This window comes from Canis lupus, chromosome 27 (genome assembly GCF_003254725.2).
Source record: "Canis lupus dingo isolate Sandy chromosome 27, ASM325472v2, whole genome shotgun sequence".
NCBI lineage: Eukaryota > Metazoa > Chordata > Mammalia > Carnivora > Canidae > Canis > Canis lupus.
Window position 1 is genome coordinate 41834542 of NC_064269.1, and position 27380 is coordinate 41861921.

The window sequence follows — 27380 nt, forward strand, 5'->3', positions numbered from 1 at the left end:
TCAAGTTGATCAACAGACTCAAAGCAAAGCCAATCCAACTACCAGCAGGGCTTGCATGGTGGAGGATGGGGAGAAGTGATTGACTGATCAATTGATTTTTGGTGAAACTAGACAAACTGATTCCAAAATTTATGTTTGCATAAATCTCTTTTGAGAACAAAGGGCCAAGAACAGCCAAAATATTCTGGAAAAAGATCAGATGAGAGGATTTGCCCTGCCAAATGTCAAGACTCATTGTAAAGTTGCAGTAATTAAGACAATGTGACACAGGGATAAATAAATTGTGCCATGGAAAAGACATAGGTAGCATTACATGTCAGAAGGGAAGGGGAGACTATCCAATCACTGGAGCTAGGACAACTGAAATGTATGTATATAGGGAAAAAAGAAATTGAGCCCTACCTCACATCACATGTAAATATATATTCTGGACATATTAAGGACTTAAATGGTAAAAGAATAACTTTTGGAAATAAAGGTTACCTTTAATCATTCACTCATTTATTAAAAAATTCATGAATGCCTATTACGTTGTGACAAGCACTGTCCTATTATGAGCAATACAAAGACATCCACAAGATATTTTGTATTTTTAAACAATATGTAAAAAAAGTAAAATCTAGCAAAGAAAAGAGACAATAAATTTGACTACATTATAATAAACAATTTCTGTTCATTAAAAGACCCTGTAAAGGGGATCCCTGGGTGGCTCAGCGGTTTAGCGCCTGCCTTTGGCCCAGGGCGCGATCCTGGAGTCCTGGGATCGAGTCCCGCGTCGGGCTCCCAGCATGGAGCCTATTTCTCCTTCCTCCTGTGTCTCTGCCTCTTTCTCTCTCTAAGTAAATAAATCTTTAAAAAAATAAAAAATAATAAAAAAATAAAAGACCCTGTAAAGAATGTAAAAAGACAACCTATAAACTGGAAGATAGAGATTGTATTTATGGTACACTTAACAGACAACAGATTAGTCTTCAAAACATAATAAAACTCCTAAAAAATAATAGAAAAAAATCAAGTAACTCAATAGGAAAATGGACAAAAACATAAACAGACATTCATAGGAAAACAATGGCTAATAAACCTATGAAGAGATGTACAGTTTTAGTCCGGGAAATGCAAATTTAAAACATAATACAGCATTTTACACCCACTATATTGGAGAAGGCCAAAACTTTCTGTTCCACTGGTAGAAGTGTCAATTGATACATCCAGTTTGTAAAACAATATGACATTATTGGGTCAAGCAGAAATGCACAGATCCTAGAACTTAGCAATGCCATTCCTTGCTATGTACTCTAAAGCAGTTCTCCTGAAAGTATGGTCCATAGAAATGCTTAATACTTCAGAACTTTATAGCAATTTGATATTGCCAGAATATTCAGGCACAGGACCAGTGAACTCGTCTGGATGTAGGGGAGTTGCCTGTAGTTCGAGCTATGTACTAGTCATGTACAGCAGAGCTGTCAAAAGCGGCTGGAAGTCAAAAAGCAGCTCCTTCACAGATACTTCCAGAAGCAATGTTCCAGAGAAACCCTTGTGTATGTACACCAGGAGCCTTGCAAAAGAATGTTCACAGGAGCATGTTTAAAAAGAAGGAAATAATCCAAATGCTTATCATCAGAGGAATGATAATGGAACATGGAATAAGTGCACAACGGCCACACATTGACATGAATGAATCAATAAACGTAACACTGAACTAAAATAAATTCAGTGGTGCCTGGGTAGCTCAGTTGGTTAAGTGCCCAACTCTTGATTTTGGCTCAGGTCATGATGTCAAGGTTGTGAGATAGAGCCTATTTAAGATATTCTCTCTCTCTCTCACTCGCTTGCTCTCTGCCCCCACGCACAGGCTCATGCATGCAGTTGCTCTCTCTCTCTCTCTCTCTCTCTCTATATATATATATATATATATATATATATATCACAGGATTCCATTTATCAAAAGTTTTAAAACAGGCCAAATCAAATGATGTGGCATTTAAGGATGCTTACATATGTGAAAAAATTATAAAGAAATATACCTAACACAAAATTTCAGGATAATGGTTCTCTTTAGAGGACAGGCTGGGGGCATGCTCAGGAAGGCTACATGGGTATAGCTGGTGTTTTATTTCTTAAGATAAACAGTGGTATGTGTTCTTTATGTAATTTTTTAAACTACATGAATTTACACAATATATTCCAACGTTTAAAAAAGAAAGTAAGTGATGGTTTTTCTAATTAGTAAAGTGCCCTGCACCTGAAGCCCCACATGCTCTTTTAGTCTGCTCGGGTCACAGGCCAAAATGCCCAGCAGAGTCCAACACTGAGTGTGCCAGAGAGAGAGAGACCTGCCCTTGGAGCACCCAGGGCAGAGGCCCCATGAGGACCCTGCAATATGACCACTGGCCCAGCTGGCCTGCTCCTGGCCTGATTCATCGCAGCAGCAGCAAAGGGAAGCTGGGGCAAGGTGTGGACCACCTCACCTGGAAAGGTCAGAGGTAAGTGTACAAAGTGGCAGGTGCAACCGCAAGCCTTGGGATCTGAGACCACACCCCTCACCCACCACCTTCCATTCTCATCCTCTATCCCAACAGATCTGCCTGAACTTCACTGATCCCCCCCCCTTTTTTTTTTATTTATGATAGTCATACAGAGAGAGAGAGACAGAGGCGGAGACATAGGCAGAGGGAGAAGCAGGCTCCATACACCGGGAGCCCGACGTGGGATTCGATCCCGGGTCTCCAGGATCGCGCCCTGGGCCAAAGGCAGGCGCCAAACCACTGAGCCACCCAGGGAATCCCCTGATCCCCATTTCTACCACATATCCCTAAGACCAGAAGACATCCCAGAACAATTCCCAGCCTAAAGAGATACATGAGGCTCCTCATAGGGCTCCCAAGCACTGCTCAGCACTGTTGCTCAAGCCTCTGGGCATCTGACTCTGTGAGAGGGGCTACCTGTGCCTCTAGCATGTCCACATCTCGCTAAGCAGCATACCCACAGAATGCACACATGGCCTCATGCGGGCCTCATCAGCCCTGGAAGATAGTTGAGAAATCAAACATGAGAAAATCCAGACGCCAAGAGGTAAGGCAACCTTTAAGACGCAGGCCTCCTTCCTGGAGACTCTGACTCAGTGGGTCAGTGGGAGGGAAGGAGGGAAGGAGGGAGGGAGAGGCAGGCAGGGAGACTTGGTCTCTGTTCATGTAAGAAAGGTATCTGGTTGATTTGAATCTACAACTTCAGGAAGAACCCTCCAAGTCTCCAACAGAAAGCTCTCCGAAGGCAGATGCCAAGTCTCTGTTCTTCTTGGCCAGTCACACCCTGACAGTCACTAAAACAGGACCTCCCTGCACACCCCAATGCATGGAGCCACCCAACACAAGGGAGAAGATTTGAAATCCTGCAGCCTTCCCTCCCAAGGGCTTCTTCCAGGTCCCCTGAGAGCCTTCAAAGCTTGCTGGAGCCCAAAAGAGAGAGAAGGTGGAGCCTATCCAGATGGAAGCACATTATGCCATTAAGAGGTATTTCAGGTATCACCTGAAGCCTAGGACTACCTGAAGAAAGAGCAGGGAGCAAAAGTCTTAACTCTACCCTGTCCTGCTCCCCCCAGCTGCAGATCCGCTCACCCTCCAGATCATGTGCCACTTGTAATGTTCCTGCCCCAACCCCCCAGCACTTCTGCTGGTAGATTAGCTTTCAAATGTGAGCAGGGACAAAGCTGGCTCAGAAGACTTAACTCTGCCCGACGGGTTTAGCTCAGCTTCAAAGCTTCCTAACTGGAACCAAATAAGCGGGCATATCGCAGCTGGAAGAGAGAGGCCGGAAGGGGGGAGAAGAACAGGGGCATCTCTGTAAGCTGGATTACCTACAGCAACAGCTTGCAGCCCGAGTGACACAGCAAGACCTGTCATGGTGGTCACTGCCGGAAAAACCAAATATCCCTTTCCTCTGAGCCCTGGGGACAAAGTAAAGGGCATCCACAGCCACTGCTGCAAGCTTCATGGTAGGGCAGGGCCACCTCATCCTCAGAAGCCCTGCCAAACTCCCCACCCTGGAAGCCATCCACAACAGGCACCCAGACTCACAGCACCCTCTGTTTCCCTGGGTCCAGCCCATTTCACGTGTGCAGGAGGCTCTGTCCCTGCCACTTCACCGCAAGCTCTCCCTGGGCACTTGTCTCTGTCTCTCTCCACCCTTGTCCTATGCCTGGAACCCCGTCTTCATCTATCCAGCAAACTCTCATCCTTCAAAATCTACCCTGTTATCTTTATGTTTTCTCTCTACCAAGCAGTATTAACTACTCTATTAAGTAACTATTGAGCACCTACTGCTCAGAACTAGAATTGTCTGTGTGTCTGACTCCTCCGTGGGATTCTGAGCAGCTCAAGGGCCTGGCTTACAGCAGGTGCTCAATCAATGCACCAGTACACACCAACCACAGTGCATTCAGTTAGCCGTTTCAATAGAAGAAACAGAAAGACACATAATTCACTAATTCTTTTTTCCAAACTAGGAAACTCCTAAAGGAAACAGACTGGGTTTTCTCCCTCTCATTTATTTCTGAGAGACACAAACATTCTAGAGGGAGAGTCAGACAAGGGGGTGGGGGAAAGGGGAGGACAAGTCAAGTCAGGCCCCCCAGGAGGGCGGGGTCCAGGCCTGCTACTGTCCCTCCCTAGAACACTGGGGAGGGGTGATGGCCCGGCTCTAACCCCTGCCTGGGTAGCCCTGTGTTCAAATGCTTGGTGGAGGAGTCCAGATGACCTCTCGATTCCACGACTTCCTGGCCTGAGAAAGCTGATCTGCCCTATGCAAGCCCAGTCAGCCTGTTCTTACCAACTGGAGGCTCCTGTGCACGCAGCAAGCATTCAGTAAATAGTTGTGGCATGAGTGAATGGGCTCAATTGGGACCCCAACAGCCCAGCAAGCCCCAGAGACTGCTGCCAAGTTCAGCCAAGGGCAACCAGGCACACAGAGGCGTGGCAGGGGGAGGGCGAGGTCCCCATCCTCAGAAGAGGCCGGTGGTATTTTCTGGGCTCTTCACTGGCAGGCCAGCAAAATGGAGGTCAGGTCCATGGTACCTTTCCTAAGGTAGTGACAGGGCTCACCCTGTTTCAGCTGGGACTTTCTCTCTTTCATCGTCTTCCTCCCCACCCCCTCTTGATTGACACAAGTGCTGGCTCTGACATGATTTAAAAATAGATATTAAGACAAGGAAGTTTAATTTTTAATGCTTTGGAAAGGAAGTGAACACCAAGCTGGCATTCCCTCATGGCCACTTCCTGGGGTCTGAGAGCACCAGCCCCCTTTCCCCAAGCAGAGCCCTAACGGGCCCTCCCTGAAGGTGAGAGACAGGGGAGATGGCCTGGTGCCTTACACCGGAGCATTTCAGAAAGCCTCTAAATGCCTCTTGCTGCCCAGATCAGCCAGTCTCCTGCTTGGAGAGGCCACGTTCCAAACCAGTCTCGACCCGGTTCAGACCCCTCAGTCCACTTACCACTTCTGTTCCCAGGCAGAAGGTATCCCACCAACTCCTTATGACACCCAGGATATCTAACACCGGTTGTGCACAGACCCATGTCCTGGATACCATGGTCGAACAAGGAGCTAGGGAACCCACAGAGGAACTCATGATGCAGCCAAGCCAGTAACAAACACATGCCTCAGATGTGGCTAGACAGCCTTAACCAAGTTGCCTACACCCAGAGGGCAAGTGCATGGACCACGAGGAGCCAAGCCACAAAGGCCTGACCCCACTTAGGTGGTTAATCAGGGCCTCCATCCAGCACCCTACCTGTGGCAGCTCTGTCCCAACCTTTAGCTGCTCCAGCAGGCACACTGAACACTGCCTCCTTGGCTAATTGGCCTTTATTAAGGGAGTAGCCCACAAGGAATAGACTTTCCAATGAAGCCAGAATGTCACTGCTCTGCCAGCCATGATTTAAAGTGATGGGACAGCTCTGCTGGCAAGCATGAAAAGTGACCATTATCCTGAGTGGCAATTATGCCAGGAACCCCTGGCTACCCCTGGCCCATCCATATCAGACAGGAGCTTGATTTGGGTTGGGAGGAGCTGGGCTGGTATCACGATCTGTTGTGCTGAGAAGGGGATAAAGGCCCCAAGCACCCAAAGCCCACCCCCATACTCTCTCTCCCCTACTCAGGGTTTAAAGCTCTGAGCCTCCTTTGCCCTCCTGGAGGGGCTCCAAGTCACTTCATTTCTCCCAAAGGTATTCCACCAAATGGCCTAGGAGGACTCAGAGATAGGGCTGATGGAGAGAGCTGCCCTGTGCCTTCCACGGCAGGGAGAATGCCCCGGAGTGGGTCTGATCACGCAGGAACAGGCCCCTCAGGATGGAGAAACTGCTGTGCCCATTCAGGCCTCCTACCCCCTTGCCACTGAGAAGCCAACATTCCCTTGGGCCCCAAGGATCAGGATGAGGTACAACAGGGGCAGAGGAGGTGGGGCTCAGACTGGTATGACCACTGGCTCCCCCTCCCCAGCCCCACCATCTCCATCGGGCTTTCAGAAATGCTGTCCTGGGTGCTAGCACCATCTGGTTGAAGTCACCGGTGCCAGGAGCAAACCTGGATGCCACCCCCTCCCCAGTAGGCAGCGCCCAGCAGCCTGTAAATCACTGGCCTTCTGGGTAAGGAGGAGGAGTGCTGGCCACATAGCCCCGCCTCCACTCTGCCCCCAGTGACGTCACCCAGGACCTCACTAAAGGCAATACCCTAGAAGCTCCACCCAGTGGCAAGGCCCCAGGATTCTTAGGCCTGTGAGGGGGTGCAGTGAGACAGCTGCACCTCTCCTCCAAACTGGGAATCCTCCCAGCAGGCTCCGAGGAGCCAGGGGGGTGTGGCAGCAGCGGTGGGTTTGGAGAGCTACCAGGTAGCTCCAGGATCTATAGGAAGATTTCTATTTATTGATTGCAGGCCTCAGGTTCAGCTCTAATGCCCCAGAAAAGCCTCCTTTGGGGATCTGAGCCAGGAGACTAAAAAAAGTGATGGCTACATCACTCCTAACAATTACTCTGGGTCCCAGAGGGCTCAGGCTCTGACCAGCCCTGCATCCCTCCCTCAACCTTACCCTCTCACTCACCTCCAGTTTTCCTGTGTGCACTGGAAAGCAGCAGAGTTATCCCAGCGGTCCTGCCTCATCAACTACCCCACCTGCCTTTGGCCTAAGTATCTTCATCCTTTCTCTTCTTTTTTCTTTTATTCTCTTTATTTTATTTTATTAAAGATTTTATTTATTAGAGAGAGAGAGAGAGAACATGAACAGAGGGGAGGAGCAGAGGGAGAGGGAGCCTGGCGTGGGATTCAATCCCAGGACCCTAAGATCATGACCCTAGCCAAAGATAGATGCTTAACCAACTGATCCACCCAGGTGCCCAATACCCTTTCTCTTCTGACTTGGCTCTTTCCTCTGTTCCCTTTCCCATATCAGGTCTTCACTCAAGTGAAGTGTGGTGACCTGCCCCGTGCCCAAATCCTAGCTAACTCCGTATTATACCCTCTCCACCTCCAGGGAACACAGTGGCAAAAACTCCTACACATACAAGCATCCATTTCTCTTCTGCTAACTTTCCATCTTTCTTAAGGCCTATGTCTTATTTCATCATCTCACTAGCCTAAGAGAACTGGGTCTTTGAGATCCAATTTCCCCCAGCTCATAGCACATCATGGAAATTCCAAAAATATTGAGTAATCAGAAAAGTCAGAGATTCAGAGAGACTCCTTGCCTGGTAGAAGAGTGACAGTAGGTACCTCCTAATTAGGAAGAGACAACAAATTATCTCACTACAACCAAAAAAATAAAGCCATTCCATCAGTCAGCTCATTAACCTCTGCCAAGGTCTTAAGGGAAGATGAAAAGAGTTGCTTGCCACCACCCCACAGCTAAGTGGCTAGGAGAGCCTTCATCACAGGCGAGTTTGAGAACTCCTCTTCCCTATCATGTGGGACTTGGAAATCTCTGTCACAAATAAGATGTGGATTTACCACTCTGGCCATCCATTCATTCACTCACAAACTTATCATGAGTACCTACAACATGTAGGACATGGACCACTATGCCAAGGTGTGAGGTGGTCCCTAAACCAAGCTAGGATGGACTGGAGAAGGGAGCCACAAGCAGTTATATCTACTCTGGCCAGCAGATGGCAGGGTGGGGGTGGGGAGGAGGGCAGTTGAGTGGGAAGTATTGGCCAAGGCCTGAGCATCCCCACCAAGGACTTTCTAGCGAGTGGTAAGATATGCAGAGTGTGGCAAGGCAGAAAGGTAGGTTGAGATTATGAACAGAGGCAGAGAAGGAAACCACAATGCAAGTGAGGCAGCATTCTTGTACATCAGGCTCCAGACTAATAAACACCACTACTTGGCTGACACTGATGCTGGCAAATGAGCCAGGGGACCAGGAGGAGTACTTGCCCAAAGGCAGCCATGACATCATTCTTGACATTCCAATGGTTCTGCCCCAGTTTCCACAGAACCCTCACCACAGGACAGGTAACATCCTAACAGCAGTAGCTGGAGGGCCCCAAACCATGCAGACACGGGGGAAATCCAACTCAATCTCAAACTGGGCTCCTCAAAAGAGAAGCAGCAGCCTGTGGCCCCCTGCTGAGAAGGGGACTCCCTCCCCAGAGGGAAGGAGAGGATGCAGGATGTCCCATCCTGCAATGAGGTCAGACATAAGGGAGACCATCACAACAGCCTCCTCCTCCTCAAGACTGGAAAGGAAACCCAGACCTTAAGCGATAAAGCAATTTTCCCAAGGTCACACAAGCAGCTAACAGAACCAAGACTAGACCCAGTCTTCTTCCCACCCAGCCCTGAGATCTTCCCTTCTGTGGGAAAGCTCACCCCCCACCCCATACACACACCCAAAAAAGTTTGTCAGTTAAAGCAGGTCACTCCACACAAGTGTTGAACATCAAAGCACAACCCCATCTACCCAGCTTCACTGTGAATGACTTTCTCTTGCCCCCGGTGCTCCTTCTGGACTATGGGCAGCTGACAGCCTCCTGCAGACAGGAGGATAGGCCCTGGGGCAGAGCCAAACATCTGTGCTGACTACATTGGGGCTCTGGTGAAGAAAGGCAGAGGCAGCAGTCGGGATGAAAGAACAATTAGATATGAATTTCCCAAGTTTTAAAATTTGCCTAACTTGTATTTCTCATGCACGCATGCACATGGGTGCACACGTGGCCTTCAGATCCCAAACTGCCCCACCCACTGACCCTTTCTCTAGAAAATCATCTCTCCCTGAGCACAGGAGCACTCCCCTTATCCCTTCCAGTCTTTGAGGCTCCCAGAGCCTGGGAGTGCTGGCTGGCATTCCTTGGTGGGAGCACATGGCCAGCACGCTCCCTGCCCAGTGGACTGCAATCCCTCAAAAGCAGCTGCACGCCACCCCATGGCAGCATCCCTTCCACACTCTCCTTTTTCACACAAGCCCTAACTAACTCAGGGGCATATCTGTAGGCTAGCAAACGTTGCCCCTCCCCCCCCACTTGGGACGGGGCTCATCTCCCTCTCCTGAGACTCACTGAAGGAGTGGGAGGGAGTGACTTCTACCATCCCTCCCACCCCCATCTCATGCCCACAAAACGCTGCAGATTGTCTTCTGCAGGAACAATACAAGAGGAAACTCGAAAATCATCCACACTTGTGCCTGTCTTCAACTCAAGGTCACAGCTATTAAATATCCCAGCCCCACTCTTATTTCTGCAGGTTACCCAGTTGAAGGCACTTTCAGTGTGGGTTTCTTACAGGGGAAGGAGGTGGGAGCAAACTTTGCCAGCCACCTAGGAGTAGAGTAAGTCTCTCCTAGAAGATAGGCAAGTCGGAGCCTCCATTCAGCCATCAAGGAGAAAGAAAGATGAATGAAGGGGGGGAGATTTAAAAAAAAAAAAAAAAAAACCCACACTTACCGTTGTGCAGAAAGCAGGGCAATGCAGCACCGCGGAGGGAACGGGTAGCACGCTACCGCGAGCAACGGAGAGAGGTGGCAAAGGGGAGAGAAAGGCAAGGACTCACCCAGAATATCAAATTGAAGAGGAACATCATGTACTTCAAGCAGCAGAGGCAGCCCCTGGCCATGTTGCACTTCTTAAATTCTAGGAGAAAAACAAAGGACAGGTCCAGGTAAAACACGACGTACTTGCTGCCTTTGGGTGCATTGTACTGGTCCGCCTTGGCGCCGGCCTCGGCGCGGCTCTGGCCCCGGGAGCCCGCGGAGCCGCAGAAGGCGCCGGCCGTGAAGCCGCGGCCGAACGGGCGGCGCGAGCTGGACGGCCTGGCGAAGTCCGAGTCCTTGCTGTCCAAAGACGGGCTCCGGTGGATCGAAGAATCCTCGCTACTCGACTTCTCCATGCTCGCGTCGTTCCCGGGGGGCGCGAGGGGCGGGGGGCATCGCTCCCGGAGTGGGACGGAGGGGGCGCCCGAGTCGGGCGCGGGCTGCGGGCGGGCCGGCGGAGCCCCGCACGCGCCCCCTCCGCACCGGGGCGCGCTCGCCGCCAGACCCCGAGCCCGGGGGCCGCTGCCTCCCGGACGGCGCCCCGCTCCCGGCCGACCGGCCCGGCAGGGCTCTGCGGCGCGGCGCTGCTCGCTCCACGCGCGCTCGCGAGCGCTCCCCGGCACCGGCTGGCCTGCGTAACTTAAGGTCTTTGGGGAGGCTGCAGTTTGACTTGGCTTTCCAGGGCGTCAGCTCGCCTCCGGGTGCCCTGGCCGCTCCGCGCGAGGCACAAGGGCGCGGGGATCCAGGTCCCCGGGCAGCCTCTCCCTGCCCAGCCCCGGCTGCCCCACCACTTCGCGGGCGCCCCGCCTCCTCGCGCTCCGCGACTTTGCGGAGCCGCTCGCCGGCCCTGGGCTGCCCCGGCGCGCGGCGGGCAGTGCCGAGGGATCCGCCGCAGCCGCCACCCGGCCACGCTGGGCTTTCCCGGCGAAATCCCGGCCCCGACTCCCGACTCCCGACTCCGAAAGCGCCGGGACCCCCTCCCCGGCCTCGGCCCCGCCCCCTGCTCTGCATTCGACCAATGAACACGAGGCCTGCCGGGGGGCGGGCAGCCTCCCCCTCCCCAGTGACACAGTATCTTTAATAGGATTAGCGTTCTGCTGTGTGCCTACCCCAGTGCGCCGCGAGCCTCGCTAAATGTCAAGGGCCCTGGAGCTGCGGGTGAACCAGAACCTTCGCCGGAAGGCGCCGGGCTCTTCCACGGGAGAAAAGGGGGCGGCGAGAGAAGGGGCAATGGCTGGAGGCACCAACGACCCAAGGAACCCAGAGAAAAGGGCTGGCAGGACAGCAGGAGGGAAGAAGCGCGGCCGATTGCGAGCTGGCCGCCGCCCCCGCTGCACACGGGGCCCGTCCGACCCGAGGCGCACGGTCTCCCTGCTACACACACCAGCGCGCGCGCACACACACAGACGCACACACGCGCGCGCGCTTTTGCACACGTGGATCTGGCTCCCGCTGGGAAAGGAGACCGCAGGGGAGGCGCGAGGTGTGGGAAAGGCGCCTGGGGCCGCCGCGGGGCGCGCGCCGCCCTCCCCGCCCCCTGCGCGCGCGCGCACGCTCCAGCACACACGCGGCTCCGCAAGACTCCTGCAGCTGCGCGAGCCCGCGACCCCCCCGCCCCCGCGTTCGGGGGTGGTGCGGCGCTGGCGGGGACCCCAGCTGGGCCGAGCCGGGCGGGTGGCAGAAGTGGGGTCCTGCCTCGCCCCTGCCAGGGGTGACGTAGGAGTCCTCTTGGACCCGGGCTGGAGGAGTGCACAGAAGGGGCTGGTCAAGGGAAACTGCACGAAGAATGCTCTGGCAAGAGCAGGGGCTCGGGAACAGCCAGGAGGAGCCCTTCATCCGACAGGAAAACACTGCACCTGTGTCCCCTGGGCTCGTGCAGAAGTCTGCACAGCTGATCCGGGGCTACCATAGTCAGCAAACAAAACTAGAAGACTTGAGAAGGTGAGGAGCCCACCTCTCTTTTCTGCCACCAGCAAGAGAGTGCTGAGACCCCCTGAGAACAGGGCCCAGTGTTTACCAGGCTCTGTATCCCAGCACCGGGCTTGGCCTCTGGGAGGCGCTACACAAGGATGGCTGGATAGAAGAATTCCTGCCCTCCCACAGAGTGTGATCTCTCCAACCCGGATCCCATCAGACTTTTTTCCCACACCTGCTATATACTGAGCATGGGGCCAGATACAAGGTGTGCTGCTCCCTGCCCTTCAGACACACACAATCTAGCCAGGGAGATGGAAACATAATCACCGAGGCGAGGGGCAGCAACACAGCTGGCTATGGCCAAGAGGGAGGAGGACATTAATTCCAGTCAGAGGGACTTGGAGACCCTCATCACAGGTCAGCTGTGGTGGCCCCATGCTCAGTGCACCCTCACTGGCTCAGAGGCAGGGGTGCCAGTGCTCAGCTTCATTAAAGGGACCTGCAATGGTGTTACTATTCCATGCCCCTTCCCCACTGGGAGGGTAGCCCAGCAATGAAACTCAGTGAGTGTCAAAACCATGGCACCTTGGTCTCCTGGATGGGAGCTAACACCTTCTGTCCTCTTCAGCCTGACCAGCTTCCAGGGGCTCCCGGCTGCCACTTCGTTCTCATAACACTACTTCTTTGATGCAGGAGAGATCATTCACCAGCTGGACTGTGAGTCAGGAGACCTGTTTTTCACTCTGAGCTCAATGTTGAGCTGTGTGATCAAGGACAAGGTAGTTTGCCTTTCGGAGCTACCATTTCTTCCTCTTTAAAATGGGGATTAATAAAGCCTACCTCCGAGTGGTGTCGTGAGAATAAAGTGAACTATGAGACCAGTCTGAGCCCTGAGCAAATACAAGGGCCTAGTATCACTGGCCTAAGACAGAGACTCTGTGTCAGCACAGGCCCTCCCAGGCTGGCCCCCTGTACCTTCTCTCTCTCTTTTTTCTTTCATCAACTCACACCTTGTTCAGTGAGAATAGCCTCTACATTGTCCCTGGATCATTCCACCTTCATTCCTGATTATAAGTGGATTCAGGCCAGTAACTATTTCCTTAGCAGCAGAGGCCCTGGTGGGCCAGGGTGAAGGGCAAAGGTAAGAGGAGAGGAGGCCACCCAGTGTAGGAGTTCTGCTCACTCCTGCTCATCCTTGTCAGGAGGGCATTGAAGTCCTGGTCTTTAGTCCATTAACAAAGTTCAATGATGGTCCATCGGGAACCCAGCTTAGTCATTATCAAAATAGTAAGAGCAACAGAGATTTGCAAATCCTCACTATATCCCAGGCACCCAGCTTTACACCCAGTAACTCACAGAGTCCTCAGGACAACCCTACAGAATAAGGGATGTTACTGTCCCTATTTTACAGATGAGGAAACTGTATAATTTCAAAGCCCGTTTCTTTACTCTCTTGGGCTAGAAATCTAGTTCCCAACCTTGGGAATCTTCCAGTCTAAAAGGCAGAATTTAAAAGCACAACAGGGAACCTGAAATTTTATGTCCTGATGAGAGACCACTAGATAAAAGGACTTCATTTAAAAAAAAAAGGACCTCAAAAAAAAAAAAAAAAAAAGCCTTCTGCCCCCACTTCAAGACTGTACACAGAGAAGCCCAAAGCAGAGCGATATAGCATGTTCCATGACAGGACTATCAAAGAGCTGTCCCTTGCACCCCCTGGAGTGGGTGTGGACAGGGACAGGAGGTGTGAAGGCATCCCAGGAAGGCCTGGCTATGGTACACAGAGGGGGCAGTGAGGAGCCAGGCCTGCCTGGAGCAGGAGAATGTACCTGCCTGGAAGTCAAACTGAGCTACTGTGTACAGCCTTGTATGACACAGGAAAAAGTCTGGTCTTCACCCTGGAGCTCCCCAAGCAATGGAGGCACATGACAAAATTGGTGTCCTATGAAGCTGGGCCTTGCAGCAGCATGGAGAGGTAAGATCAGCTGCTGTGGTTGCCCCAATATCTTAGATTGTGGGTACAGAAATAACAATCAGAGAGCAAAGGTGCTCTGAGACACCATGTCTCCCTGCCCACTCCTGATCCTCCCTGACTTGCCATGTTCTGGGGAGCTGGAAGGTACAGCCTGCCCTTGAGGATCTCTGAGCATGTGAACAAGGCAGAGCTGCCTTGCCTTTCCTTTTTTTTTTTTTTTAAACAACAACAAAAAAAAAAAAAAAAAAAAGAAGTGAAGCAAGTACAGAATTCCCAGAGGGGAGAAACAGAAGTGAATATGTGAAATCAACATGCAAAGTCTCCACTGACTGGCAACTGGGGAGATGTGGGCTCAGAGTAAATGCCAAGCTCTCTCTGCCTCTTCCTGAGTTTCTCAGGCCTGCAGTGTGAGCCAGAGATCAGCTTTGGTCTCTCGCTCACCCACACACAATCAGAGCTGATGGGCCCACACAGAACCCCTTCCTGACCTGCTCTGAATATTTCTGTGTTCAGCAGCATGTGCAGCTCATGAGGTATGCTGTACCTCTAAGCTTCAAACAGCTCAACCTCACTGAGAATTTAGGTTAGACACGAGGTGGCACTTGCTATCCTAAGTAGTGTGTGAGATGGGCCACCACTGTAGGAGGAGTCTTAAGCCAACCCAATTTTTAAACTCCAAAATTGGGATCTTTTTTGGCAATACAGAAAATGCCTTAATTGCTAAGCAAACCATTTACCAGTGGTGCCAAAAGAGAAGGAGGCTGGAGCAGTCTCTAGCAGGGGGCCCATATCCCACAATGTTTGCATGAAGGCTCAGTAGGTGAGGAATGGTTAGGAGGGTCCCGAGTCCGGGGTAAGGCTCTTTGCCAGGGAAATTAAACAGCTACAAGGTCATGTGATCCCATACTTGGCCAGGATTCAAGAAGGATAGTAACAATGCCAGTGAAAAGATCAGAGTTAAAAAAGAACTAGGGGTGGTTCTATTTTTTATGTGTTTAGTTTCTGAGACTTGTAAAGAAACACGCACACACAAACAAATGGGGTTTGGCTGCAGTGGCAGGTTCACAGTTAGAATCGCTCAGGACAGGGCAGCCTGGGTGGCTCAGCAGTTTATCGCCGCCTTCAGCCCAGGGCGTGATCCTGGAGACCCAGGATCGAGTCCCGCGTCGGGCTCTCTACATGGAGCCTGCTTCTCCCTCTGCCTGTGTCTCTGCCTCTCTCTCTCTCTCTCTCTCTCTCTCTCTCTCGTTCATGAATAAATAAATAAATAAAATCTTAAAAAAAAAGAATTGCTCAGGACAGTGTCAAGGGTGGCCCGGGTACCTCATTCTCTGGAGAGAGGTTTGTTCCTCCCTCCTTTGAGTACCAGCTGTTTGTTCAGCCTGCAATTATAGTTTACCCACATGCCTCTGCTCTGAGCACTGGGCTTCCCAAAGGAGGGGAGCGGCTGTGTCTGAATCACATCATCCCTGCACCCCGCCCTCCCTGACCTACTGGGGCCTGTCACAATGACCACCACAGGGAAGGTACTCAGAATGTGTCAGTAGGTAGAGGGGAAAGGAAGACCACCATGCCTAAGTCCCAGGTTCTCTCTAAGGATAGCCTGAGAGCCCCAAATTCATTAACCAGAGGATGGGACCCAAGCCAGAATTCTATGGAATTTTCCTGGAAAGCAGGCTACCTGAAGCCATCAGAACCTGAAGAGGGAGCTCAGGAAATTTAAATTTCCCAGCAACAGATAACAGAATATAAAGGCCACAAGGTCAACTGTTTTGTTCACAGCCATACTCACAACACACAGAGCAGCATGGGATGGGTGAGGAAATGGACAGATGGATAAATAAGCTTATGGATCACAGGGCATTTTGGAGGAAGACTCAGGAAAGGTAAGAAGGGGAAAACAGACTGACGAGAACCAGACAGAGGCCAAGCTACTCACAGACCCCTCCCCATCCCTGATGGGCCATGCCTTTTGGAGGAGCTCTAAGGACAATGCAGGTCCACCTCCAGCTGAGTCCCTGGGGAACTCATGTGAGCTCCTGAGTACTGTGGTCACATCTCAGAGCCCAAGAGCTGGCATGATAAACTCTTGTCAGAGGCCACTCCTTGCCACTGAGAAATCATGACTGTGAAGGGACTCTCAGCCATGTGTCCACACTCCACACATGAGAAGTGAGCACACTGGTCAGAGCAAGTGCTGCTGACCCTGTGGGCAGTTAGCTCCGAGGGAACAGGGTCACAGCTGTAGACCAACCATACCCACTCATGACCCAGGCAGGAGTGCTGAAATCCAGGCTTCTAGATCATGAGGAACCAGGGGAAAGGATCATCAGGAAGACCACTCAGCACAAACCACATGCCCTAGTGACTGTGGGCCAGCTAGGCCCAGTTCTGTGGGAAACAATGGCATATGCTCAGATGCTGTCAATACCCCTTGGCCATACGCACCACCCGACCCAGCCACGGAGAGCAAAGCTCTAGTGAGGTAATGTCATGGGAACTCTCTGAGCTTTGGGACTAGATGGATCTGTGTCCAGACCGCTTCTGGAGCAGGTGACTCCGAACTGCTGGGTGACCTAGAATGACCACCAGAATCTCAGTTTCCCCAACCATAAAATGGAGATGATAATGCACACTTCCCCCGGCTATAAGACAGAGATTAAAGGTTAAAACTGCAAACCACATGGCACAATGTCTGAAACAGAAATGTTCAAAGGAGTTGAGGCACTATTATGATTTATCAACATAATTATTATAGTAAGTATGGTCCCAGGCCCCATCGAATTACAATAGAGTTAAACAAAGATACAACACATAATCAATGCAAAATATTCTATGGCTCAAATTCTAAGGGTAAGCACTGGCAGCTCCTCCTCCTCAGACAGACCCTCAGTTCCAGGCCTCCTTCTCCTCTGCCCAACACGCCTGCATTTGGCCATCCCATCTGTTCTAGGACCATCCACCTGCTGATGTCACCTAAATGTTTACCTGAGCCTGCCCCAGCTTCTGAGCCCCAAGTGCACATACCCAGCTCCCATTTGGCAGCCCCACTAGCTGCCTCACAGGCAGCTCCAATTTCACATGCCCCAGAGGGACTGACCTTGCCCTAGCCCTGCTCCCTTGGTCATACCCTCTCTTCTCAATAAACGGCCTAACACTCATCCCACGGCTTATGCCAGAAGCCCAAGGTTCACCCATGACTCCTCGTTGTCACTTGCTCCTGCCTCCAATCAAACACAAGTCCTATCCGATGAGCCACCTTCTGCTTCTGTCCCCAGGGGTACTGCCATGGCCCCATCCTACACCATGTCTCACCCGGGGCAGAGCTACCATTCCCACCCTGGCCCCAAGTCCTCTACATGGGGCAGCCAACACCATCTTCTCACTCATCGTGCTTCCCCTACTTTAATCTCTCTAGAAGCTCCCTATTTTCCTGAGATTAGGGGTGTGTGTGTGTGTGTGTGTGTGTGTGTGTGTGTGTGATATTGCCAGTCTACTTATCTACTGCAATCCAATTCCTGAAACACCCAAAAGGTCTGGCACCACTGGCCCCAGCCCACCTATCCAGCCCCATTTGCAAGTCTTCTCTTGCTCAGTATGCCATAGCCAGTGAACCCTCCAAGCGCGCTTCTACTTAGAGTCTTTGCCCATGCTCTTCCCTCTGCCCAGAATGCTGTTCTTCAACTCACTGCCTGACCTAGTTCTACTCATCCCTGCGCTCTTGCGAGTTCCTCAAAAAAGTTTCTTCTAGTGCTGGCTGCCCCTGTCTGCAGGCTAAATTGAAGCTCCCCTGCTCATCGATAATACAATCTCAGCACCACTGGCCTCTTCCTGCCTAGCGCTCATCCCAGTTTGAAAGCAAATGTTTCCTTGAGTGACAATTTGCCGCCTGATTCTCCTATTTGACCATGAACCCACAGGGAGCAGAGACTGGGTCTGTTTTTCTCACTACGGTGTACCCAGGACAATGCCTGACCAGCAGCAGGCCTCAATAAATACTTGATAACCAATGAATGCAAGCTCAATGCGAGGCATGCGCAGTGCAAACCAGCATCTTCAGGAAGGACCTTCCAGTTGTATGCGCACCTTGGGCCACCTAAGCAACAAACCCCACAGGATTACCTCTGTGATCTCTGGTTCCTCAACGCAGAACAAGTTGCTTAGACTAGTTGGTTCTTCAAGGTTTTTTCCAAACTTCTAGCCCTGAAATTCCCACCTGTGAAGCAGGAGGATAGGCAGGACTAGACAGACAGAGGGTGGGAGGAAGAGGGTGCTAGAAGGGGAATAGTTAGAGAGAGCCAGAGGGAGAAGAGTGCCCAGGACATGCGGGAAGGACATGTCCATGTGCCCAGCCGAAACAGAGCTTCGCAGCTAGTGAACATGAAAGGGAGGTGGGGCTGGAGCAGAGAAGACCCAGACGCCAGTTACCATTCAGTTACATGCCAGTTACAGGTGCTTACCCCAGCCCTATTTCTCTTGTCCACTCTATCCCCCTGGCACCCTCCTCCACCTACGCTCCTACCAAGATGAACAAACATCAAAGTCACTCCTTCCTCTTTCTAGAACTCTCCACACCCACTCTGACTGGCTAACTTTCACAGCCTAGTGGCACCTATGTGGCCTCCTCCTGAAGTCTGGGACCTCTCCTTAGAGCTCCAGAGCCCCTCAGAGCATCGCACTGCCTTTTCACCAATCTCCCCGAGCCCGAGTGTGCACTCCTTGAGAGCACCGGCTGTGACCATCACCTCTGCATTCCAGCCCTTGGCACAGTGGCTCGCACACAGGAGCTCTTAATCACCATCAAACATGTGAGTGAAGCAGTGAGGGTCTCAGAGGCGCTCTTTAGAAAAATGTGCCTTGGCTTAGAACAGGGGAGTCTTTACACAAAGAGCAAGAATGGCCACTCCCAAAGGGCAATACTCTTTTCTTTGAGCAGCTGTACAGAGTGAGAGGGAGCAGCAGAGGCTGAGCCCTGGAAGCACAGGCTGGTGACCCACCCATGTGCGATGGCCACCCTGGGCTCTCAGGCCCTTTTTCCTGAGAAAATCCCAAACCAGCACCATCTTTCATCCCAAGTCCAAAGAGCCTGGTGTGCAAGGCATTGTGCTGGACAGATGTACCCAGACCCACGTGCGTGCATATACTGAGCCATTCACTCCAGGGAGACAGAGAGAAAGAAAGGATTTGTTATAAGTACTTATCAAAGAGGGCAGATGGCTTCAGGGAGGATGAGATAAGGCCAGACCGCTAGGTACAGGGAAGTGTGATGAAGCCTGAGGTTTATTGCCATGCACCAATGGAAATGTACTGACCCAGCAAATCCAATGTTCCTAAAGCACCCCATGTGGGGCACTGACGCATTAGCTAGGACAGCGCCCTCTGACCTGGCGTCCAGCCCACCTGCGAAGCTGGCCCCTGCAGCTGGGACCCTCCACTGATTCAAGAACTGCTGCCTGCTGCCTGCCCTCTTCCCTCCATCTCCCCACTGGGCCTGGAACTTCTGTAGAGAAGAGCAGCGCGTGAGTAGCACTTGGGGATGCTCTGAAAAAGATGGAGAAAAGAGAGGGCCCTGAAACCATCACAGGAAGCGAGCATGCACACCCTTCATGCTCCACCCTAGCTGAAGGGAGTGAGGGGTGGGTGGTGACCAGATGGGGGAAGACATATTTGGGCACCCCCACTGGGGAGAAGTTGGCTGTCAAAGGACTCTCAAGTCTCCTGGTGCATGAAGCCACCAGTGTTCTCTCAACTCCCACCAGCTACTTGCGTAAAGTGAGGCAGCAGCGCTGGCCAAATCCCACTGCATCTCTCTTGCCTCTCCCCACCTCAGGAGGGCCCAGATCCATGCAGCTGATGAGCAGGTCAAGGTGCCTCCAGCTGAGGGGACCTCAGAGGCATCTTTCTAGTCTCAAAGTAGCGGAGGTGAGCAAACCACACCCTTTATAGTCCTGCAATGTTCTTCCCAAGCCTCTCAGGTCCTTCTGGCAGAGCTGCTGTAACCCAGTCTTCCATGACGTGGACCCAGGCTTACCCAGGGAACCATGCTTCCCTGACCCAGACTTACCTAACACATGCCCAGAATGCAGACAGCACCCACACACGGTCCCTGTCACAGCCTCCCCTCCTTAAGACTGCCAGCCCCACGCCACCTCCCACCTGCCACACCTAACTGCCTCCCGCCCTCCTCCTAATGGCCCCTGCCACATGCTGCCACCATCGCTGACCAGAACAGGGCCCTGAGACGCCACACTGCCCCTCTCACCAGCTCATAATCTTCGCTGGCTCCCTGGGGCTTTAACACAAACACTCAAGCTTGGCATTCGAGACCTTCTACACTGTACTTTGTGGACATTATTTCCCACAAGTCCCTGACCTGTGCCTTACTCCCCCCGGGCAATCAGAGTGCCTCACTGTTCTCCGAGCATGTCTCCCCCCACCCATCTCTGTCTGTAGTAGATGGTTCAGGACTCAACTCAAATGCCACATCCTCCATGAATGAAACTCTTATCCTAAGGATCCCCCAAACTAAGAGGCCCTCTTTTTGTTCTTCACTTCTCTGGGGCGCTCATTCCACTGTCTCATATCATGGCAGTTTGCATAAATATCTTCCTACAAGACCACAGGAAGATCTGAGGGGATGAACCCACCTGTGTTCCTCTTGCAGGACCAGCCTAGTATGTGGAGGACACTTAAGAAATCTGAAGACAATTGACTAAATCCCTCACACCATCCACATGGCTCCCAAACCTCACCCCTGCCTCCACCATATGTACTTACCTCAACCCATGTATTGGACATGCCTGACACCACCCTCACTCATCCTTTCTGGTGGGCACTCACCTTGCTAAATCACTAGTATCTGTCCTCCCCTCTAGAGGCCCTTTCTGGGGTTACCCACCAGATTTGGCTATCTTCTGAAGCACCAGAAGGCTTGGATGTCCAGCCTGGAGTTCAGAGAATGTGGCTGTGCTCCGCAAGGCCCAGTGTGTCTGGGTGGCTGCATGTCACTCATCCCCCAAGCCCTGGCCCCAAGGGGCGCTTCCATATCCCAGTCGGGCCCAATGCCAGGGCACACCTGCTCTTCCCCTCCCCCACACCGCTGCCAGAGGAAATGCCAGCCCGCAGCCTCGGCCGGACACAGCAGGGACAGACACTGAGCACTGGCACTGCCCCTCTCTCCCTCCACCCCCAAGCCTGAGCCTGACCAGCATCCAACCTGGCTTACCCCTGATCCTTCCATGAATGCATGCTCAACTCAACTGTGCAGCCCTATCTGCCTCGTAAAGGGAGAGCACAAGACAAACACTCATGCTGTAGGGAGCCAGGCAGATTGAAGCGCTGGGGCCCAGGTCCCAGTTCTGACACTATCTGTGTGACCTGGACAAGAGGCTTATAGCTCTCTGAGCACATGAATGAATGGATGAGCACACTTCCATTCTCTTGTCTGAAAACTGTTCAAAGGAATGAAGAAACACACTTCCATTCTCCTGTCTGTAAACCAGGGGGGCAGGTAGGATTGTGAGGGACAGATGAGACACTGTCTGGGAAACTACTTTATCAGGTGGACAGAAGCTGCCATCCATACACACACTGGAACCCTCCAATGTGTTTCACAGGAGCTCGACGTAAACACAAAGGACACTCTAGCAGTTTCTAATCACTGAAGATTTCCTGAGTTCCACACCGTGCCCATCCTGGGCTTGTCACTGTGGGTGTTACTGAGGAGCATTAGCCCTTAGGAGCTAATGGTCCATATAGGGGAAGAGTAACAAAAGGACAGGGCAGCAAGCGACAGAAGTGCACATGCACATGCCAGAACTGGTGGTATGAACTGAGGGCTCAGAAGACATAGCCAGGGAGGCCTGGCCTATCTGGGAAGGCTTCTTAGAAAAGATGAGAGGCGGGGATCCCTGGGTGGCGCAGCGGTTTAGCGCCTGCCTTTGGCCCAGGGCGCGATGCTGGAGTCCCAGGATCGAGTCCCACATCAGGCTCCCAGCATGGATCCTGATTCTCCCTCCTCCTGTGTCTCTGCTTCTCTCTCTCTGTCTCTCTCTCTCTCTCTCTCTCTCTCTCTCTCTCTCTCTCTCCATGTCTATCATAAATAAATAAATCTTAAAAAAAAAAAAGAAAAGAAAAGATGAGAGGCGTGCTGAACTGATATGCTCGCTGAATGAGGGCAGAGGAGAGGGGTCCCAGATGCCCTCTGTCTGGTCTCCTGGGTGCCCCACAGGTGGCCTAATAACCAGAGAAAGACAAGGGAAAGTAGCTCCTGTACTACAGTGACCTTATCATGTAGGTCAGGTCAGATTACTACTCTGCTCAAAGCCTTCCCATCTCTCTCAGAGTAAGACAAAATTCACACACACACCCCACTCACTCTCTCCACCACATCCACACTGTCCATCTTGCTATTTCTTCCAGGAGAGCCTTTATGCTGGCTGTTCTCAAGACTGGAACATTCTTCCTCTAGATCTCTGCATGGCCAATTCTCTTGTCTCCTTTACACCTTCAAGTAAATGCCACCTTCTCTATGAGGCTTTCCCTGACCACCCCACTTAAAACTGCACTTCCCCCAGCACATGTAACTCTCTTACCCTGTCCAGCTTTTTCCACAGCACTTATTCCCAACATATAATATAATTTACAAGCATACCTTGGAGATATTGCAAGTTCAGTTCCAGACCACTCTAATAAAGCAATTATCACAACAAATTAAATATCACAATAATGCAAATATTGCAATAAAGCAAGTCAAATGAATTTTGGGTTTCTCAGAGCATATAGAAGTTACATTTAAATTACTATAGTCTATTAAGTATGCAAGAGCATTACATCTAAAAAAAAGTATGTACCTTAATTTTAAAATATTTTTTTGCTAAAAAGTACCATCATCTAAGCCTTCAGCCAGCTGTAATTGCTGATCACAGATCACCATAACAAATGTAACAATAATGGAAAGGTTGAAATAAGGCGAGAATTACTAAAATGTGATACAGAGACCGAAGTGAGCAAATGCTGTTGGAAAAATGGCACCAATAGACTTGCCCGAAGCAGGGTTGTCACGAAGCTGAGTACAATTTGCAAAAACAAAATGCAGTATCTGTAAAGTGCAACAGAGCACAGCACAATAAAACAAGGTATGTCTCTACCTTTCTCTTAACTGATTGTTTACAATCTCTCTGCCCCACCAGAAGGAAGCTCCGAAGCTCCAAGCTCCGTGAGCGTGAGCGGGGATTTGGTCTGTTTCACTCCTTACTATCTTTCCACCAAAGAACAGAGCTCCCCCGCCTGGCAAGTACTCAGCAAGCATTTGCTGGACAAATGAATGCCTGGAGGATGCTCCTGCCCAGTCCTCTGTGCCATCTTGGCTTTCCTAGAGGAGGCAACAGGGGAGTGAGGGAGTCCAGTGGTTAGCACCCACCTGTCTGTGCTCCAGATGCCTGTGTCCTCATGCTGACTCTGCCACCGTGACCTGATACAGCAGCACCTCGATCCCATCTCTGCGCCTCATTTTCTCCCTTTACTTAGGCTGGAATGGGACCCTACATGGCTAACCCTGGGCAGCACCAAGGGCCAGAGCTAGGGCTAGACAGGACACCAAGCCGAAGGCCTCTGGGCAATGCAGAAGGAGTCTCTGCAGTCAGGTTCAAGGCATTCCTTTAAAAGATCTTTGGAAAGACAAGCTCTTTGCTTCTCCTCTGCACCACTCAAACCTGAGTTCCCAACCCACCAAAGTTCTGTACTCCCAGCCCCAAGCCTAGAAGAAACCGCCAAAGAATACTCCCCATCCCAGTGGCTAGAGCCAATGGAGCCCCAACTCCAGGCAGCTGCCCCATCATGCCTCAGGCGCCTCAGGCGGGCTCCCCACATGCAAAGCAGCCAGCTCATCCTGCTATTTTAAGCTCCACGGTCCCAGCTATAGCACGTAGCCACAGCGGGCCAGAGGCCCGGGTTGGAGGTAGAAGAAGCTAACTCACTAAGAGTGCTGACCTGAGGAGCTTGGAAAGGGAGTGTCCACCACCCCGCATAACACCGGACCTTCCTTGGAGGGACCGGAAACTCCCAGGCCACACCCTCAAATCCACCAGCTGTGGGGAAAGTGAGTCAAGAGCTGTGTTAGGTGCACCCAGATTCCATTTCTGAATGTGACCCTCTGAGTTTCCATAGTAAAATGACTCTTAGCCTCACCTGGACAACCTCAGAAATTCCGAGGCTGGAGCTAGCATGGTACCCATCTCCCAGGCCCCGACAATGCAAGCACTCACCAAAAATGCAGGCTGAATGGAGGGAGTCAGCATTGTGCTATCTGAGCATGGCTTATCTACTGGGTCCCTCTCCACCCCTCTCCCTGACACCAGCTCCCACCCTCAGTCATTCTGCACGTGGCCAGACACACAGCCAGGCTCAACAAATGCTTGTTTATCAAACAACTGCTTCTGCAGGTATTCTGAAACCACATCTGGTCAGGGGACAAGCTCGTCTTGATTACTGTTATCATTATCTTTTTTCATTATGTATACTTCTACTGATCTCATTAGGCACCAAAAATGAGAATAAAGACCATGGGAGCAAGGATCCAGAAGAGTTTAGTAACAAAACAGGGATGCCTCGGGGCTGGCCCTTCCAGGGAGGGCTGTCACCACCCACCTGCAGGGGGAGAGTTATCCTGCTTCTCTGGGAAACAGGTCCCCTGAAGCTGTGCCACAGGGAGGCCCTGCTCTAGCCCACCCCCTCCCATAGGACATCCAGCAACCAGGAGCTGGCTTGAGAAGCGACACACAGAACGGGATCTCTGGGTGCAGGCTATCCCCACCCCAACCTCACGCCACAAGACATCAGCAAAACCACCCCGGGCAATATGGGTGCCCGGAGCTCGCAGCAACATCCCACAGCTCTAATTGCTCGGTTTAAGCAACATCAGCACCAAAGAGAAGGGAAAGGCGATCTGGAAGGTGCTGTAATTAGGGAGCTCTGGGGCCTCTCTTCTTGCTACCTATCTATCTCGAGACTGAAGCAGCTGCCTGTGTGGTAAAAAAAAAAAAAAAAAAAAAAAAGATTCACCACCTGGACTAGGGGGAGAAAGAGGGCAATTCCTTGAATTTTCTCATTGGAAGAAGATCCCAGAAGCTACGGGTCTTCAGAGATTGCCTGATTCACTTCTCTCCTCCCCTGCCCTTCCTTGGCTTCAATCAACCAAGACAGACTCTTTGGAACATTTTTATTATAACTGTAAAAGCGATGACAACAGCTTGCACCTACAGAAAAGTGTATGCTGTTCAAAAGGATTTCACCTAAGTAAGGATTGCACCCTCACGGAAGTCCTGGGGAGTTCAACTAACTGCCACACACATCACTGTGTCCGAGGTGACACTTGCACCCAGCCCATCACTGAGGGGCCACGACCAGGTGTTCACAGCCCTGGTCCGGTGCCCCTTTCAAGTACCGAGTTCCCCCCAAAACACATTTCTCTTAGTGTGGTACCCAGGCCACCTACTTCCAAGACCTTGGGCATTCTGCTACCAAAGGCAAATTCCTGAGCCCAGTCTGGTCTAATAGAGTCAGGATTGCTGGAGACAGGACCATGATGAGCTCCCTCCGTTAATCAAACCCTCAAGGGATTCTAAGGCATGCTGAATTTCAAGGGTCCCTGCCAGCCCTTCCTTTCACTACTCAAGCAATGACACAGTCCGACTACCTCCAGCAAATCCTCCAGGCCTGGAGGCTGTCTGGGTGCAAGGCCCCATGGCTCCCTTTGGTTCATCTCCTGAAGAGACATCTGCACATAATCACCAAAGTCACCCTGAAACATTTCTGTCAGTAATCTGAAGTCACACCAGCTGGGAAGACAATCCCGGCCAAAAGCTTCCCTCTCCAGCAGGGACAGAACTGCCAAAATCACTCTGTCAGCCCAAGCCCATACTCACAGACCTGCCTAATGAAGAGGGACACGGTGGGGGGTGGAGGGGACAGGGGGAGGAAGAACAGAATGGTAGGATAGGGTCACTCCAGGGCTGCTTTTCTTTCCCTCCTGCATGTGTCATCAAAGATACAGCATAGGGCCTTTGTTCACTTTCAGATATGCCCTCACCCCAGCAAAGCTGAAAAAGTACATACCCAGTGTGCCCTACGTCAGCCCTCTCCATCATCTGTCCTGGACTCTACTCCTGTGTGGCTATCCCAGCCTTAGGGAGGGCTACATGGCCTGGCTCAGCTCTCCACCAGCCTGCCCCAATTCTAGGCGTCAAGTAGCATCCCCTCCCTTGGCCTGGAGGCTCCTCAAGTTGATGGTCCAGTTACAGACCTCCCCCTCCTCATGACCCCAACACACACCTGCCCTCCCACTCTCCCCACCCCAGATCACATGGCCTCCCTGATTCACACACTGTCGGCTGCAAGAGAGCAGAGCACGAGTCAATTCCTGCTGTGTCCCCTTAGCATCCAACCATGTGCCAGTGACTCAGTAAGCACTTGATGAGTGAATGAATGCAGCCTGAAAATCTAGCCCAGCCAACTCTTCTCACAGTACCAAGTGCTTCCCCATAAAAGGGGACTGTGGGGCTGGGGGGAGAGAATCACAGGGTGAGAAAGAGAGGGTTCATTCACATAAGCTCAAGGGAACCTGGTAGGGCGTACCAACAGCTTCCCCACCTCCTGACACCCTCTATCAGTAGCCAGGACTGGCAAATTTTGCAATTTCCTCATTCCATCAACAGAGCATCTCCCAAGCAGAAAGCCTGTCTGATCTAGGTGAATTAATTGAGTAATGAACTTCCCTAATCTGCTCCCTCCCAACCTGCCTTCTAGAAAGAGATAGGAGCACCCCAGGGAAAGGCTAATAAGGGGCAGGAGAGAGACCACTTGCCCCCCCGGGATCCTCCAGCCTTCCCCCACCAGCCCATGCCATATCACACACAGCCCTCCAGACTTCAAACCCCCCTCATGGTCTTCCAAGACACACATGTGAGCACATGCATGCACACAGACTGTGTACCACCTTGCAATCAGCTTAGATACTGGCTATTTTTGAGCTCAGTTTTGAGGCCTCAGTTTGAGGCCAGTTTTGAGTTCTGGGACCCAAGGGCCGTCACAGGTAACCTGTCAGATACAGCAAAGCAGGAGGGAGGAGCAGGTGGAATGGATCTAGGCAAAAGACCAATGCGAATCACAGAAGGTATGACTGCTGTAAAGGGCCGGCAGGCAGAGTGGGGCAGTAGGAAGGGCACATGGAATGGGATCATGAGACCCAGGTTTGAGTCCCAGATCTGTCTTTTAGGGACCATGTGACTTTAGGCAAGCCACTCAACCCCTGTGAGCTGTGGTTTTCCCATCTGCAAAACAGGCATGGTGCCTCCCTCCCTCCAGGGCTGTCCTGGGAGCCAATGAGCCCAGGAAGAGCTACTGGCTTATGTCCAGCCTCCGTCCCTCAGCAGAAGCCCCCCCCCCGAGGAAGACCCTGCAAGGCAGCCAGCTAACTCA

The 27380-nt window shown here is 51.8% G+C and overlaps 1 protein-coding gene and 1 long non-coding RNA gene across 22 annotated transcripts in view; one reads left to right on the top strand and one right to left on the bottom strand.

Moving 5' to 3' along the window:
* The window catches only part of TSPAN9 (tetraspanin 9), a 199806-nt gene that overhangs the window by 74118 nt on the left and 98308 nt on the right, over positions 1 to 27380 (bottom strand). For 16 of the 21 annotated variants that reach the window (XM_025461847.3, XM_049102326.1, XM_049102317.1 and 13 more), the window contains one exon: positions 10033 to 10112. In XM_025461847.3, coding sequence (XP_025317632.1) covers positions 10033 to 10095 — 63 coding nt within the window. In that variant the 5' untranslated portion in view covers positions 10096 to 10112. Of the gene's footprint in view, positions 1 to 10032; positions 10696 to 11121; positions 11340 to 23325; positions 23637 to 27380 lie in introns of those variants that run through there. The other 5 variants (XM_049102331.1, XM_049102321.1, XM_049102329.1 and 2 more) reach the window with 4 other exon arrangements.
* On the top strand, positions 15158 to 17914 carry LOC112669035 (uncharacterized). Its single transcript, XR_003142019.3, has 2 exons — positions 15158 to 16661; positions 17574 to 17914. It is a non-coding gene; the product is annotated as an uncharacterized LOC112669035 (long non-coding RNA).